This window comes from Vipera ursinii (assembly GCF_947247035.1).
Source record: "Vipera ursinii genome assembly, chromosome: 9".
Taxonomy (NCBI): domain Eukaryota; kingdom Metazoa; phylum Chordata; class Lepidosauria; order Squamata; family Viperidae; genus Vipera; species Vipera ursinii.
This window is the reverse complement of record NC_139523.1, coordinates 17,237,896-17,253,894: the sequence shown is the minus strand read 5'-3', so window position 1 is coordinate 17,253,894 and position 15,999 is coordinate 17,237,896. Positions and strand designations below refer to the sequence as shown.

Below are 15,999 nucleotides of genomic sequence, written 5' to 3'. Positions count from 1 at the left end.
GACACTGAGAAAAATTCTAGGAGTTGAAGTCCATACATCTGGTTGGAGCAGGATGAGAGCCTCAGCTCCAGGAGCACTAGAATCAACTAGTATTTCCACTAAAAGGTGCAGCCATGCAGAAAAGCTGGCAGTTGCCTCTGAAATAATGTGTCAGAAGGGTTTAGCAACCGATCTTAAGATATGGATGAAGCCACCTGGAAGGAAATAGCTTTTCAAATAACTCCCAATCCACAAACTGATTAAAACAATGATGACTGGCATGTTTGCATTTCTGTATTTATTTAGTTTAGGCGTCGCCCAACTGCGATCGACTTTGAGTGGCTCATCGCATAAAAGCAAACAACAGATCTACAAAGAGCATGGGACGATGACAATAACCAGATGGCAGAACCGATCAACCAGAGAAAGAAGCTGTACACTCATCACAAAGCTCTAACTACCTTAGCCCAGTGCCTGGGAGAATGTCTGCCAAGCTAATTGGCAGCCAGTACATTTGGGTCACCTACACTGAGCACTTTGCGCTATCAAATTGGGTTGGGGAAAGAGAGAAAATAGAGAAGAAATGGTCCCGCACGATGCTCCAGAAACCATACCTGTGCACACTGCATCAGTGGCGCCACACACTTGGAGCTTAGCAACCCTTGCAGCACTTGCCGCAGTCCCTTGCGCAGCTCTGAGTTAAGGACCTCTCGCCACTTGGTCTTATCGCTGCCACAGCAGGGCCGGCATGCGTACACCACGCTCTCCGGCAAGTTAGACAAGATCTCATAGCCCTCATCTGGAAGAGACAGGAAAGGAGCACATCGCTCATGTTCATTCCTAGGTCGAATGACACTCCCATTTTCCCCCCTCCAGTCTTTTCTTGCTACATTTACAAATACGGAATCTAGCTGGGGGAACCCACAAAGGGGAAAACACCACAAAGGTCACACAATTCTAGAACAAAACAATCCCCTGCTGCAACACCTCTGCTACCATCAACGGCTTTCCCCACATAATATCTGGATTCAGCATTCATGCTGAGCTTAGTGCAACGTCTAAGACTCTGACTTTGAAAACAATCATTTATGGGTTTGAACTGCCTGACCCAACAGACTTGTTAAATATCCTGGTTCGAATGATAGATTAGTGTAACGACTGAAACCAGTCTGGAAGAAATATTAGGATAGGAATGGAGTAGGAGTAGGAGTAGGAGTAGGAAAAGAATGGAATAGAATGGAATAGAATAGAATAGAATAGAATAGAATAGAATAGAATAGAATAGAATAGAATAGAATAGAATAGAATAGAATAGAATAGAATAATTTCAGAAGGAATGGAATGGAATGGAATAGAATAGAATATCTTTATTGTCGTTGTGTAACTCACAACAAAATTAAGTGCTGTCCTCAGTGCACACCACACACAAGTAAAAACCACAACTAAGGACATACATTATATACACGCATCCTTCACATTCTATTCACCATTGCGCTGCCACTAATATTGCACTTCAATGTTGCACTATGCAGTAGTATTTAATATGATTACAGTTCTGGGATAAAAACTATTTTTCAGCCGGTTTGTCTTGGTTTTTATTATCCTGTACCGTCTGCGAGATGGTAATAGTTCAAAAAAAAAAAAAAGAATGCAGCAGCAATGCTATCCATCTTCTTAGGGCTAGTCCTAGTCCCTTCCCAATGTGGATGGACAACAAAATGGCTTAGCCTCCTGAATTAAGCCATGTTGCTCCAGACAACCAACCTGAAAGTCCCTCGCACTTGGCATGAACCCAGTGGTCACACTTGGCACACTGCATCATTTTGCTCTCGTAGTCATTATCTTCGTAACAGTGCAGGCAGATCGGGCAGTAGTTCCCTACACGAGGAAGAGACCCCACATTAAGAGGGACGATGAGCCCACCCGGTTTTTGAAACGAATGTTAAGATTTCAACGCTCGCTCCATTCATACCCCGTATTTCAGTAGCCGAACAATATTCAGTTAACGAAAACCGAAACACCAATAAAAGCAGAATAGAAGCTGCTGGGCCTAAAGTAGAATAAAAACTATGCCTCGGTGTAGAAACGGAACAAAACTAAAATGCCTAAAAGGTTGAAAAACTAATAAACCATTCTTGCCTGGCACCGGAAAATAGCCGGTTTGGCGGAATGATGAAAAGGTGGGCTAGAACCGGGGGGGGGGGAACCAAGGTTGAAGTCTATTCTTTAAAATGGTCACTGAAGCTTTTAAAGCAGATGATAAAAGCCAATAAAAACTAATATAAAGCAAGGGGGGAAAGGGGGGGGGGAAACCAAAAGTAAATCAAGGAAAAAGCAAAAACTGCAAGGAGAAAAAGGTGAAGAAAAACAGAAAAGAAAAAAAAAGATATAAAATGTGGCTTCTGGTATTCTTCACGGCAGTTATAAGCACAGATATATTTTAATCTCTCTGAAGTTACATCGCTCAGGTTCAAGTCTATGCTGAGTGACTTTGGGCCAGCCTTTCACTCTTAGCCCAACTTACTTTACAAGGCTATTCTTACGGGGAAAATTGGTATTAGCAATCTATACCTCTGTAAAAAAATATAGGTAATGCATACGCAAGAATTACTTTGGAAAGCCAGTGTGGAATAATGGTTAAAAGGACGGGCTGACCCCAGAGACTAATGGTCCATAAATTCATTAAACATGTCCTTGTACTGAAACACTTGCTAAGCATTCCGATTTATAGTGGAAACGTCTGAAACTTTTCAGAAGATTTTGCTGCACTCACCTTTATTGTACAGCACAGAACAGGCCGAGCAGAGACTGTAATCGCTGGACCATTCCGTGTCCCAGTTCTTCCCTGGCGCTGTCCCACAGCTTTTGCAGCGGATGCAGGCAGAACAGATCTGAAGGACGTAAAAGGAAAAGGATTTCACAATTGCAACATAGGGGCGGTTGAGCCTGCAGTACAAAGGCTGTACAGTTGATTCACTCTCCTCCTCTGCTCTAGTGTTTCTCAACTACGGCAACCTGCTGCCGGCATCAAGCTCCCTTCGTCCAGTGCGCTCCCACAGGGAGGGTCTTCTCGGTGCCGCCGGTAAAAGATTGCCGGCGGGTAACACCCAGGGATAGGGCCTTCTCAGTGGGGGCGCCTGCCCTTTGGAACCAGCTGCCAGTGAAGCTGAGGACTGCCCCCGACCTCCGTTCATTCCGCCGGGACCTGAAGACCTGGCTCTTCGAGCTCTCTGGCCCAGGCTGAGAATTAATCTTAATTTTAACTGGGGTTTTATTTATGCAGGGACAAATATAATTTTTTTTTAAAAAAAATTGTTTTTAACTTTTTTATCTTGGTTTTTTTAATTACCCTGTAAACCGCCCTGAGTCCTTCGGGAAAGGGCGGTATATAAATGTAATAAAATAAATAAATAAATAAATAACTTTAAGGTGTGTGAACTTCAACTCCCAGAGTGTGCTGGCTGGGGAATTCTGGGAGTTGGAAGTCCCCCATATCTTAAAAGCTGCAGAGGTTGAGAAACACTGCCCAACATTTTCCACTCTGCGGATACTTACCCAGCCCTTCCTCTTACGAAACGGTTTGGTGGGATAGTTGGGGCCAAGGCAGGCCAGGTGATAACAATTCCTGCAGCGCTCGCACTCCAGCAGTTGCTGTGGCAGGTTATAGAAGAGAGAGAGAAAGGGAGTAAGGCGCAGGAAAACAACTAAGCTGCTACCCCTGTGTTTGGAATCCTTCGCATCTCCTAACGGAGAACTGCGGCCAGAAATGCAAAATGTGCAGGGGAAAAAAAAGAAAGCTGAGAGCTAAACACAAAAGCTATGTTAAGAAAACCAGATCCTTAGAATTCTGGTTTTATTTTTTTCCAAATATTTACGTTCATGATAAAGAAGCTTCTCCTTCGAATATAATTTAAAAAAAATACTGGAAATGCGCAGAGATGGATAGGTTAACGTTAAAAATTAAAGAAAAAGAAGAAACGGAATTATTATATGACACGGGACTTATTTTACCAATGGTTAGCTGATAAAAACAGAGGTTAGAAAGTTGGAAATAGGAGAACAGGTGGATTTTGTGAGCAAGATTTATAACGGATTAGTAAATACTTTTGATTGTTATATAACTAATGTTAATGTGGGTAATATTATTTTAGATATTTCAATTGCTATTTCCTAGTATATGGTTGAATTTTGATAAGATTATTACGAATGTGATGGTTATTATATTTTAATACTTGTATACCTAGACAACAATGTAGAAATGGATTTTTTAAAATAATAATAATAATAATAGTAATAATAATAGTAATAATAATAATAATAATAATAATAATAATAATAATAATAATAATTTAAAAAAAGAAGCAGCTTCTCCTTCTTCTACTCAAATGCCTGTCTAGCTGTCCAGCACCTGTCCAGGGCATTATTGAATCTATATGCCATTTGTTCAAATTGGCACCTTCATTTCCCTCCCTATTTCATAAGGTAAAGGTAAAGGTTCCCCCGCACATGCGTGCTAGTCGTTTCCAACTCTAGGGGCCGGTGCTTATCTCCGTTTCAAAGCCAAAGAGCCAGCGCTTGTCCGAGGACGTCTCCGTGGTCATGTGGCCGGCATGACTAGACGCCAAAGGTTCACGGAGCGCTGTTACCTTCCCACTGTAGTGGTCCCTATTTTTCTACTTGCATTTTTACGTGCTTTCGAACTGCTAGGTTGGCAGAAGCTGGGACGAGTAACAGGCGCTCACTCTGTTACGCGGCACTCGGGATTCGACCCGCCAAACTGCCGACCTTCTGATCGACAAGCTCAGCGGCCTAACCCACTGAGCCACCGCATCCCTCCCTATTTCATGCATAGCTGTTAATACTGCCATTTTTTCCCTCTCCTCTAACACCCTTCCCCTATTTACTTCTGTTTCTCTTTGCAGTATATGTTGCTTAAAAAAAAAACCTTGCAGAAGTACCTCTCTCCAGTTGAGAATCCTTTGGTTGTTTACTGGTAGTCCTTGATTTATGACCACAACTGAACCCCCAATTTTTATTGTTAAGCAAGATACATGTTAAGTGTGTTTTGCCCCATTTTACAAACTTTCTTGCCGCAGTTGTTAAGTGAATCACTGCAGTTGTTACGTTAGTACAAGGGTCTTCAAACTTGGCCCTTTTATGACTTGTGGACTTCAACTCCCAGAATTCCTCAGCCAGCATCTTAAAAGTTGCCAGGCATGAGAAACGTGGGGACACAGGTACAAAAGACCCAAATTTGGCAGAAGACTCCAAGGAAAAGTGAAGGAGCGATCCGAAATTCTGTATTTGGTCAACTGTTTGCTGTCCTAAGTGCATAAAAGTAAGAGAAATGGAATATAAATCCATAACACACTACATTTTTATGGGAGAAGGGAGAAGGGGAGGAGGAGGAGAAGAGCACCAGGGAGGCAAATCAAGGTTCAGGTCAGCTAAAAGGGAACCACTGAAGCCATTTGGTAGATGGAGTACTCATGTTAAGGAAACCAAGAGTGAAGAAAATAATAGGATGGTGCCTGAGTACCCAAGTGGCTCTAGAAAAAGGAGAGACAGAGCACTCATGAAAAGGAAGGAAGGAAGTGTGGTAGCAAAAGAGGAAGCCAAAGAAGGATGGGATTAATGTTTTCTGAAACCTCAGTTTACTGCTGCTTCTGCTATTGCTACATCTGCCCATTTTTGGTTATGTTTTCCGAGTCTGGGCTTAAAGAAGGGGAATGCCCCACACGCTCCCCATTATCCTGAAAGGGGAGATAAAGACCAAGGAGCAATTGATTTAAGGTCACTTTCCTGACCCTTGAAGTCCTCCATCTGTGAGCATGAACAAGCTAAAAGCACAGCCGTTTCCAGGATGCTGGTTCCTGCCCCCCCCCCTTACACAGAGCTGTTGGTGATGCAATGATGGACTGCTACTTTCCTGTTAGCAGAAGGAGCATACAAGCCAGTGTATTCCCTGCACACTCTCTCTCTCTCTCTCTCTCTCTCTCTCTCTCTCTCTCTCTCTCTCTCTCTCTCTCTCTCTGTCTCTCTGTCTCTCTCTCTCACACACACACACACCACTTCCTTACCTTGGAGGCTTTGTTTTTGCGGTCACAGACATAACAGAACTTGCAACGGCGGCAACACCAGCTGTCCTCCTGCTCGGGCAGTGGCTGTTCATCCTCCTCCAGGCAGAAGACATGGAAAGGGTCACAACACACCTGGCAGTACACAAGCTACAGAACAGGCAGCAGTCAGGTTAGAGATCCTACATCCATGAAAACAGGCAACTGGATAACTCTTGATTCCTCTTTAACCCCCAAACCCTGAGGGCAAAAGTACCCCAATGTGCAACTCCACCTGACCAATTCCCAAATGGCAAGCAAAGCCCTTCCTCAAAATTCCTGCCCAGGGCAACTTTCAGTACTTCTTAGCTCCTTCCATCATTGGACACACCTGATGGAAACCTTTGCTTGCGCAGAGCAGGCAGACCACCTGCGTTGTGACCGGTACTGAAGTGAGGATGCTGAGACCGCCCATCAGCCAGACATTTTCCAAGTCACAGTCTTCCTATGGGGCACACAAGTGGGGAAAAAAATGCTCTAAAAGCTATAGAGCAACACACCGTGAATTGATGAACGGAAAGGGAATTTAAAAACTTTCAATGGTATGCCTTGATGACTTCTTCTGACAGTAGAGGGATGACCAATCAGCCTCAAAGGATATTTGTTCTGCAGTTTGGGAATGACACAGGGGAAAAAAAAATCCTCCTGTGCATTAACAAGACAAATAGAGACTTGGATTTAGAGATTGTAATCTATTTAAAAATGTAAAACCAAGACGAACAGCTTATACTGAGTCACAGAAAGAACTAGGAACCATCACATATCCTTTAATGTGGGACAAACAAGGTTGCAAAACTGCACTGGTACCTTCTTCCACCAGCTGAAACTACAGGACAATCTCCGAGGACAGTCCTGTGTATAGCGTGCTGCAGTAGCCTAGACCAAAACTGTTCAGGTCTAGAACAATATCATCTGTAGAGCCATTTGGGTTTAATAGGCATAAGACTGTAAATAGCAGATTTAGGAACAGGTGCCAACTGAGATTTTGTTCCACTAGGCGCAGGGGTAGGCAACCTTGGCTCTTTTTTGACTCGTGGACTTCGACTCCCAGAATTCCTGAGCCAGCATGGCTCAGCATGGAAACCTCTCCCTTTCCCCTCAACATGGCTGGCTCAGGAATTCTGGGAGCTGAAGTCCACGAGTCATAAAAGAGCCAAGGTTGCCTACCCCTGCGCTAGGGAATACACTTTGGAGTCTAGTGATTGCCAACTTGACTTCGCTGTATATGCCATCCTTTCCATGGTGTCTATGAGGCAGAAGTTCCTCCCTCACCTTGAAATCAACCCTGAGCCGGTGGACTCCGTCCGTGGACTTCTGTTTCCCGTTCCAGCCATTGGAGATGGAGGGCAGTGAGGCAGAAAGAGGGATGTCCTGAAAAGGACAGAGAAAAGAAGGAAAGATAGCGGCAGATTAACTGAATATTCCCAGACATCCAGGTGTCCTATGGGAAACACGATGCTGGTATTAGGATATGAGAAGAGAAGAAATAAACTGATGTGGGGGAGGGTAAGGAAGGACGACGGAAGAACTGGCATATTTTGCTATAAGGGAAATGAATCTCGGTGGGAAAACAAAGAAATGACTTGCCACTTGGCTCATATCCCACTTAAAGAACACAACACACAGTGGATTCCTTGAAGTCCCTGATGTGCGCTGTGCACCCTCCTGAGTTACAACACAAACAACAACAAAACCTAGCCCAGACGTGAATTTTTTTGCCTCTCTCATCCTTTTCTTGATGGCTCACCTTCTCCGGTTTCTTCCTGGCTTTCAACTGCACCACAGGCTGCAAAGAACTTTTACGAGGCCGGCTTTGCTCCTCGGAGTCCACAGGAAGCAAATCTGGAAACATATGAGCATCTCAGAGCGTATTCTCTTTGCATCAGACTCAAACAGGGTGAGAAGTTACTCTATTCTTCACCTCGAAAGCACAAAGCATGGCAACTCCACTAGGCTTTACCTCAGAGATGCTGTGAGTCAAGAATAAGTCAGAATCTACTGAATTAGCTATCACTGAGCATCAAGGATCTCTGGCTTGCCGTAACGTCACGTCACACCAAAACGAGACAACCTCTCAGGCCCTATTGGTCTTCCCATCAAGAGCTTCCTCTTAAGAAAATTGTGCCCAGGGTGGGCATACCAACAACCATGCTTGTGCCCTCGGAAGCTGCAGCTAGCCACAGCTTCAGACACATGCAAGAGCTTCTTGTTTTTGTGCATGTGCCATAGATGGCCACCGATAGTAGCCCAGTAGCTGTCAAATCTTAGCCTGGAAGTCATGGACCAAGCAACCCAAAAGTTCACATCTCACCTGAGTCCCGGGAAGATTTCCGGCGATGAGTGGCTGAGCCGGAGGCCGGCTCTGTGTCTGAGTCAGAGGATTCAAAGATGTCATATGAGGGCCTCTGCTTGACGCAGCGCCGGGCTGACTTACGCTGCAACAAAGAGTCTTGCTCAGCAGTCTCTGTGGCCCCCAGCATGACTTCCCAGGGGGCTGGAAACTCCTCTTGAGAATCCTCTGAATCCCAGGGGGCGATGGGCTTCACTACTGTACGGCCTGAAGACAAAGGCATGGGTGAGCAGAGCCCGGCAGTCCGACTCTAGCAGCAGATGGATGCTGGGCCGAACTTTCCTCCCCTTTCCTCCATCCCCCTTGCACACTGCCCAAGACTTGTTATAAATGCATAATCAGGGGTGGGGAGATGGGAGAGAAAAATGAATGCAAACCCCTGAACTGAGGCACGGTACTTAGTGCAGCTGACCGCCATCCCAACAGGCTCTGAACCTCTGATCAGACCAAAATTCAAAAAAGCTCTGCAGCTCGGTTAGGTGCTCTTACCAGCATCAACTTTCAGCTTAACCTACTGCTCAGCGCTGCAGGACTGACAAGGACCAAGAAGAGCTCTCCAGTTGCCAAAAGAATATTTCTGTATCTCTGCTTGCAACCAGAGGGCATTTGGGTTTTAGCAGCCCGGATTTAAGGTTGGTGAGAGATGCTTACTCTCACCTGCCTTGTGGAAGAAGCCGCACCTCAACACAACAACACATCTTGTGTCAGCTGTTGCTCTGCTTAGCCACGGACCCATCTATAAGGCTCTCCCCATGACAAAGTCTTTATTAGCTCACTTACCTTAGCCACAGCTCATCTTCCATCTATTGCAGCAATGCTTTAATCTTCCCCCCTCCCTCCTGTCAGCAATTTAGGTCTCCAATCCCTACCCATCCCTGCTGGAAATGCTGTTTAAAGGGCCCTTTCTTCCTTTCTTAAAAGGCCCGGTAAATGATCTTCCTCCTTACTTTCTCATTTCCTAAACAAAAGAGATTTAAGGTCTACAGCTAAGAGCAGAGAGATAAGGAAAAAAACTAGATGGGACTTCAGAGACCATTATCACCGCGGTCATACTGACTTTGGCTCAAGGCTCTGAGCTCCTATAGATCCAACTTCAATCAGGCACTATGGATTTACTCGAAAGCTGCACTGGCTTGTAATTCTCCTTGGTTTACAGCAAAGCCAAAGAGCAATTCTCTAGCTTTCTGGCAGTCATTGTCGACTTTCTCATATGCAGATGAAGCCGAATGAAGTCTCTGATCCCAACCCCTCCCCCTTGAAGGTACCATTAAGAGTTTTTTTGTGTGAAATTCAAAGGGAGGGAGGGGTGGAGGGCCAAAACTCCCTGCCTCTGCTCCCACTGTGGAAGCCAGAAAAAGGATGAAGAAGCAGTGAAGAGGTAAGGCAGGAAAAAGATTCAGCAGCTCAAAGGGACCCTCAACATGTGGCTGCACCTTCTAGCATTTCTCCCAAGCCACCCCCAGAGCTGAGCTGAAGAAGCCAGGAATCTAAGCTCCAATTCCCCCACCCCCCAAGAGCAGAACAAGCCAAATGTTGTCTCTCCCCCACACACACACACAACACACACACTCTTTGCCACCCTCCCCACCTTCAGCCTCCTTTCCCAGATTTATCTGCTCACATAAGCAATGTTTCTTCAGTCTGCACAGCAAGTGAGGGCATTCTCAGGGGCATGCATGATCAACTCTGCTCAGGCCCCCTCAGATCACAATGGCCTCCCCAGCCCAGCCCCTTCCTAGTACCTGCCCACTTCCTTCCCATAATCCCGAAAAAAAAGGACAGGACCTCCACCTACTCCCACGGTTGCAGAACTATCTATGGTATCCTTGGCTCCACCCATCCCAGTCTTTAGCAGACAACAGCATTCCTTCACCTAGCAAGTGCCTTTTCCACTTGCTGGCCTCCAGAGGACTGCAATTCCCAGAATTCCCCAACCGGATGCCAAACTGAGGAAGACTAGTCTACTTTTAAAACCCCTTTTTTCCCCCCAGAGCATCTAAAAGAACTTGGGGGTGGGAGGGGAGCAGAGACAATGAGGGAAACTGCTACCTGGGACTTCTCCCAAAGAACATTTAAATCAGGGGTCTTCAAACTTGGCCCTTTTATGACTTGTGGACTTCAGCTCCCAGAATTCCTCAGCCAGTATGCCTGGCTGAGGAATTCTGGGAGCTGAAGTCCACAAGTCATAAAAGGGCCAAGTTTGAAGACTCCTGATTTAAGTGGTAGTTACAGAAGGTTAAAGTTTAAACTATGGTTCTCAGCTTGGCTGTGCTGATTTCAACTCTGGGAATTCTGGGAGTTGAGATCCACACATCTTCAAGCCGCCAAGCTTGAGAAACATCTAAATTTAAACAAGAGGGGAAAACAACAGAGGGAGGCGGAAGACATGGGTTTTACAAGCAAGCAGAAAGCATGGGTAATTTCAGCTAGGCTGGATTACAGCATTAATTACAGCAGGGATAAGCAGCAGGATTAGGAATCTGTTTGTTGAACAGCAAAGGTTTCCTACTTATATTGTTCCAAGAAAAAGCATCACAAAAACTTGCTTGCTTCTAACGTTCAGGATGTTTTATTGTGAGAGTGGAGAGGGGTGTGAGCTTGTTTTGAGAGCCATCCCAAATTCCTGGGCTATACATATGCTCAGAGGCAACCTATGTCTGCACAATACGCTGATTCGGGCCAATTAGACTTAGCAGTTTCACTGGCCCAGTAGGCAAGGTTTATTCAGTTTTCCCATTTGGTAGCTTTTGTGGTTGATTATTAGCATGTTGTGCAAACCTAGCTCCATTTCTTTAGTAGAAGCTTCAATGTACTGTTTGAGCCAAGGAAATGGATTCATTTGGTACAAAGGTAAATGTGTGCTGTAAACTCAAGACTTAGCGCATGTTCATATAACTAAGCCGCTCCCATGCACTTCGTTCTAGTAATCAGTATATGAACTTTTGCAGGTCCCAAGTCTGTTCAACTGTGATGGAAGCCAGGCCCAAAACATCTGAGGAGGAAACAGGTTAGGGAAAAGCTGCAGTGGATAACAGGAAGTGGGAATATCAGAGCTAAGTGACCAATTCAACCCACAACTTGAACTGACCCTTTTTTTTTCTTCCTTCTTTCACATCCACCCAAATCAAGGAACTTGTGTTTAAACTGAATTCTTATAATTTAGACCACCTACTCTAGGCTATGACACAGGAAAATCTTACTTCAAGGGTGACATTAGGGAAGTTTCCCTGCTGTGAGCCTCAGCAACTCCAACACCCATGTGCAAGACAGAGAGCATCACATATCCCGTTTCCCAAGGCTGTTTTAAGGATTAGTAGAACATAAGGCATCTTAAGAGCAATTAGTACACTTGAAAGCAGGATATAAATGTTAGATAGCATTTTAATAGTCACTTTAAGAGGGTAAAATGTTTCCATATGACAGGATCCTACAAAATCTGAAGGACGAAAGGGGTCAAGATGAATGCACAGCTAATATCAGTGGTAGAAAATCTGCACCTTTTGGTGATATCATAGAAGTGCTTATATCCTCACCAATATTTAAAACTTAAAATTGCAGCAGATCAGATTCCACATTCCCATTTGGGGGCGGGGGGGGGGGGGAGAAGTATTTGTTTTTGGAACCCCTCACTTGAGAAAAACAAAAGACCCAAGATGAGCATCATCTTTCTTTGGTTGGGGACACAGGTGACTGAAGAAATGGTGCTAAGAGGAAAAATCTGAGGCCAAAGGGCCTGTTAAATAGCTTTGGGGCAGGAGACAATTATCTGAACAGGGTACCTCTTTAAATTACATTCACTTTAAATGGCTGTTATTTCATGAAACCAAATATGTACCTCCAGAGAGAAACCACAAAGAGTGAAGGCAAGGCCTATACTGTAGCTGACTCAGGAATTCTGGGAGTTGAAGTCCATGAGACATAGAAGAGCTGAGGTTGCCTACCCCTGGCCTAGAGGTTGTGTGATGAAGCCATCTTCCTTAAGCTAAGCAGCAGCAACCCTGGCTAGCATTTGGAAGAAGGACCAGATGGGAAACCTTGGTGCACCAATCTCAGCTTTCATGGAATTAGTGAAAAACAGCCTGCCCAAGAATGTCAGCTAGATGGAACAGCATTTCAAATGGCAACAGTTCACGATTCAGGGATAGGTGCAGTTGTCACAGCATGAAACAAGGGGAGTGAATGGAACAGCACATTCTAGGGGGAAACAAGCATAATTCAGTGTAATGGCTACAGACAATACACATTAAGAAGAAACAAAATACAGAGCCAGGAATATGTTAAACCAGGTCACTGCACCAGTCAGCATAGAGACAAGCGTGGGCAACAGTTCAGTGATAGAGCCCATGCATTGTAGAACATCCCTAATTCAATTTTTGGCAGCTCTGAAGAGAAATAGCAGGAGAGGGGAAAGACTATGCCGGCCTTTGGAGAGCTGCTGACAGCTCAAAGACATAATGGTGGAAAAGTCTGACCTGGTACGAAATAGCTTCCTTGGTTAAAAGATCAGCTACAATTGTGGAGGAACCGCAAGTCTTTGGAATTTATTTTATTTTAATATAAAGCTTGTTTAATCAAGCACATTTTTTTCAGAAAGCAAATCTAAGAATAGGTCTATGTCAGGGGTCTTCAAACTTGGCCCTTTTATGTGGACTTCAACTCCCAGAATTCCTCAGCCAGCGTGCCTGGCTGAGGAATTCTGGGAATTGAAGTCCACAAGTCATAAAAGGGCCAGGTTTGAAGACCCCTGGTCTACGTCTATGGAGATTCCCAGTCATCCAGGTCGTGACTGTCCCAAAGGTGTTTTTGCAAGAGGCAACTGGACTTTGCTTTTCCTTGCAGACATTTCGCTTCTCATCCAAGAAGCTTCTTCAGTTCTGAATTGAAGAAGCTTCTTGGATGAGAAGCAAAACGCCTTCAAGGAAAAACAAAGAAAGCTCAGTCGCCTCTTAAAAAAGCACCTTTGAGACAAAAAACAGCTCAGCTCTCTGGCCTCAGATCTTTGGATCTGGACAGCCTACAAAACTAAACTGACTGCAAAGTTCATCAAGAAATAAAAAGCAAAATTAAAGGCCACGTCCTAACAGTAATATGTTGTTGCTAAAAGTGCTGAGGCCTAACCACACAAAGTATAGGAGCCCAATATTAAATCATCCTAACCCAATAGGGCCCCTGCCCCCCACCCCAATATTCTTGAAGCAAACTGCATTAGAAATTTATTTATTTATTAAGATTCTCTGAAACTACCCATAATGAAATAAACCCTCTGACTTCGCTCCAAGAAATGTAAGCAGCTCAGGGACAGTGTGAGTGAGCAGACATTGTTCAACAGCATCACAGCAGTATCCTGGGGGCAGCAGATCAGTTTGGCTCCTCCCGAGTGGGACATCTGATGTTCTGTATGTTTATCATCAAATCACATAATGCATTATTTGGATTACGACACAAATCCTGTACACAGATCCTCAGGAGCTCACCTTCACTTGATGACCTTTATATTTAAGAACTGCCTTGGTCATCCAAGGTGACTGACTGGGCTGGCAGAAGAGGGCATGGCTTTGGGTTCCTTCTCTGACAACGTCTGTTGGGTTTTCATACTGGTTTTCCCTCTCTTGTGACCAGTACCAAACACCTTGCAAGCACTCAGCCAAGAGCAGGCTAGTCACTTTTGTGGGCTTGTTGACCATATTCTACAGCATGCATGTATTTGTCAAGAAATATGTAGGCAACCACAGCACAGAAATGTACCATAAAGAGGAATGTGTTCCTCCCACACTCCCCAAAAGGAAGAAGGATCCTGTGGTCAAGGGAATGTGCCTTTCTTAAGGGCAGTACCGTTTCTTCCCAGGAACACTACATACTTCTCTGCACCCTCCCTTTCTTCTTCTCCTCACAGGCCTGAAGGCTTCTTCCCCATCTCTTGACGGTTTACATACCACATTTCAACTTCTTCACAAAATTGTGCCGCGTTACAATTTAATACGTCAATCTGCACAAGTCGCAAGGTAGAACCCGCCAGCATACAAAGTGAGTCATTGGCAATAAGTCATTTCCATTGTAAATCCGCCTTTTCCACAAACATTAACGCACCCCGTGTGATTTACAAGAAGACAGATAAACAAACAAAGCCAAATCGAGGAAAAACAGCAAAAGTGTTATCAAAAACACACAATTTCAAAAAGCTACAGTTAAAGACAGTAGAAACATTAGCTTTGGACTTATACAAAACTTTTAAAAGGCAAAACTACTAGAACATTAAAAAGCCTGTCTAAACACAGGCACTTGGGATGTGAAGCATCAAACGTTCATTCCGGTATAATGTTGAAATCCCAGTTTGGACCTTCAGTGCAGAATTCCAGCCCTTTGGTATGGGCTGGACTTTAGCTAGTATGGTTATACAAAGGTATACAAATATTCCAAAAAAATAAAAATAAAAAAAAATGCCCCTGATCAGAAGGTCATATAATATCTAACAGGAAAACCAAAGACACACACAGAGAAGAGACCACACATGATCACGCAACCAACTCACAGGAGCACATTAGTCCAGTCAAGTTCAACCACTCAACTGTTACCTTTCTTAGACAGCCGTTCCACTCGCCGTGCTTCAATCTTGTCGCACTTCCGATACCTGTCAGCCAGACATACATTGTCAGAGGAGAGGTAAAAAGAAAAACTACCTCCAACAGACTCTTCAGCCCAGGGATTTAGAAATAAGCCAGGAGGACTCAAGCTTGGGAGTGGGGGGACGCATCTAGATTTGGGAGAGCACAAAGAATAACACGGCTGTCACCATTAAGTAGAACACCCATTGTTTAGATGTTGAATTCTCTTAGCATCCCAGGAAGCCTTTTGTGGGGACCAGGATTGCTCCTGAAAATATGCCAAAGGCTGATATTTTGTTTGGCAGCGAAGATATTTTCATTGAGGATCGATATACTGCATGAACCAGAAAGAGGGCTGAGAAAATAGCTACAGACCCCTCGCATTCTGGGCATAATCTATTTCAACTTCTCCCGTCAGGAGTTGCATGCCGAAACAACTACACAAAGATAGTTTCCCCCCCCCCCCCCGTGCCTTCCCCTCTGCGGAACGCTCAATTCCCACAGCATTGACTCCTTTCTCTTTTCTTAGCCACTCATCTTTCCTACTATCCTCTCCTGTTGGTTTCTCATGATTTATTAAATGTTGTTTATTAAGTCCTATGACCTATTCCTTGCTGTTTATATGTACACCGCGAGCTTATGAACCGGAGACAAATTTCTTACGTGTCCAATCATACTTGGCCAATAAAGAATTCTATGATTCTTCCTGTAATTATTTATTTCAAAAGATACTTTTAAAAAAGGCAGGTGGAGTGGGTGGGCTCTGAATGTCTCATGATGCCAGAAGCTCCTTTTTTCCCCCACGGAGTTGACATATGCCAGCCACTGAAACTTAGTCATACAGACCAGAGGCCTTTCATAAATCTTTTCTTTTAAGAAGAGACTGGACAGCCACTTGTCTGGAATGATACAGGGTCTCCTGCTTGAGCAGGGGGTTGAAGACCTCCAAGGT

General features: G+C 44.5%; 1 protein-coding gene across 6 annotated transcripts in view; it reads right to left on the bottom strand.

Moving 5' to 3' along the window:
• The window catches only part of KMT2B (lysine methyltransferase 2B), a 62,454-nt gene that overhangs the window by 21,709 nt on the left and 24,746 nt on the right, over positions 1-15,999 (bottom strand). For 5 of the 6 annotated variants that reach the window (XM_083369165.1, XM_083369169.1, XM_083369167.1 and 2 more), the window contains exons 7-16: positions 15,018-15,073; positions 8,407-8,652; positions 7,843-7,937; positions 7,368-7,466; positions 6,427-6,540; positions 6,060-6,206; positions 3,535-3,630; positions 2,753-2,870; positions 1,744-1,857; positions 594-778 (exon numbers count right to left, since the gene is read on the bottom strand). In XM_083369165.1, the coding sequence (XP_083225291.1) occupies positions 594-778; positions 1,744-1,857; positions 2,753-2,870; positions 3,535-3,630; positions 6,060-6,206; positions 6,427-6,540; positions 7,368-7,466; positions 7,843-7,937; positions 8,407-8,652; positions 15,018-15,073 (1,270 nt within the window). The remainder of the gene's footprint in view (positions 1-593; positions 779-1,743; positions 1,858-2,752; positions 2,871-3,534; positions 3,631-6,059; positions 6,207-6,426; positions 6,541-7,367; positions 7,467-7,842; positions 7,938-8,406; positions 8,653-15,017; positions 15,074-15,999) is intronic. The other variant, XM_083369170.1, reaches the window with a different exon arrangement.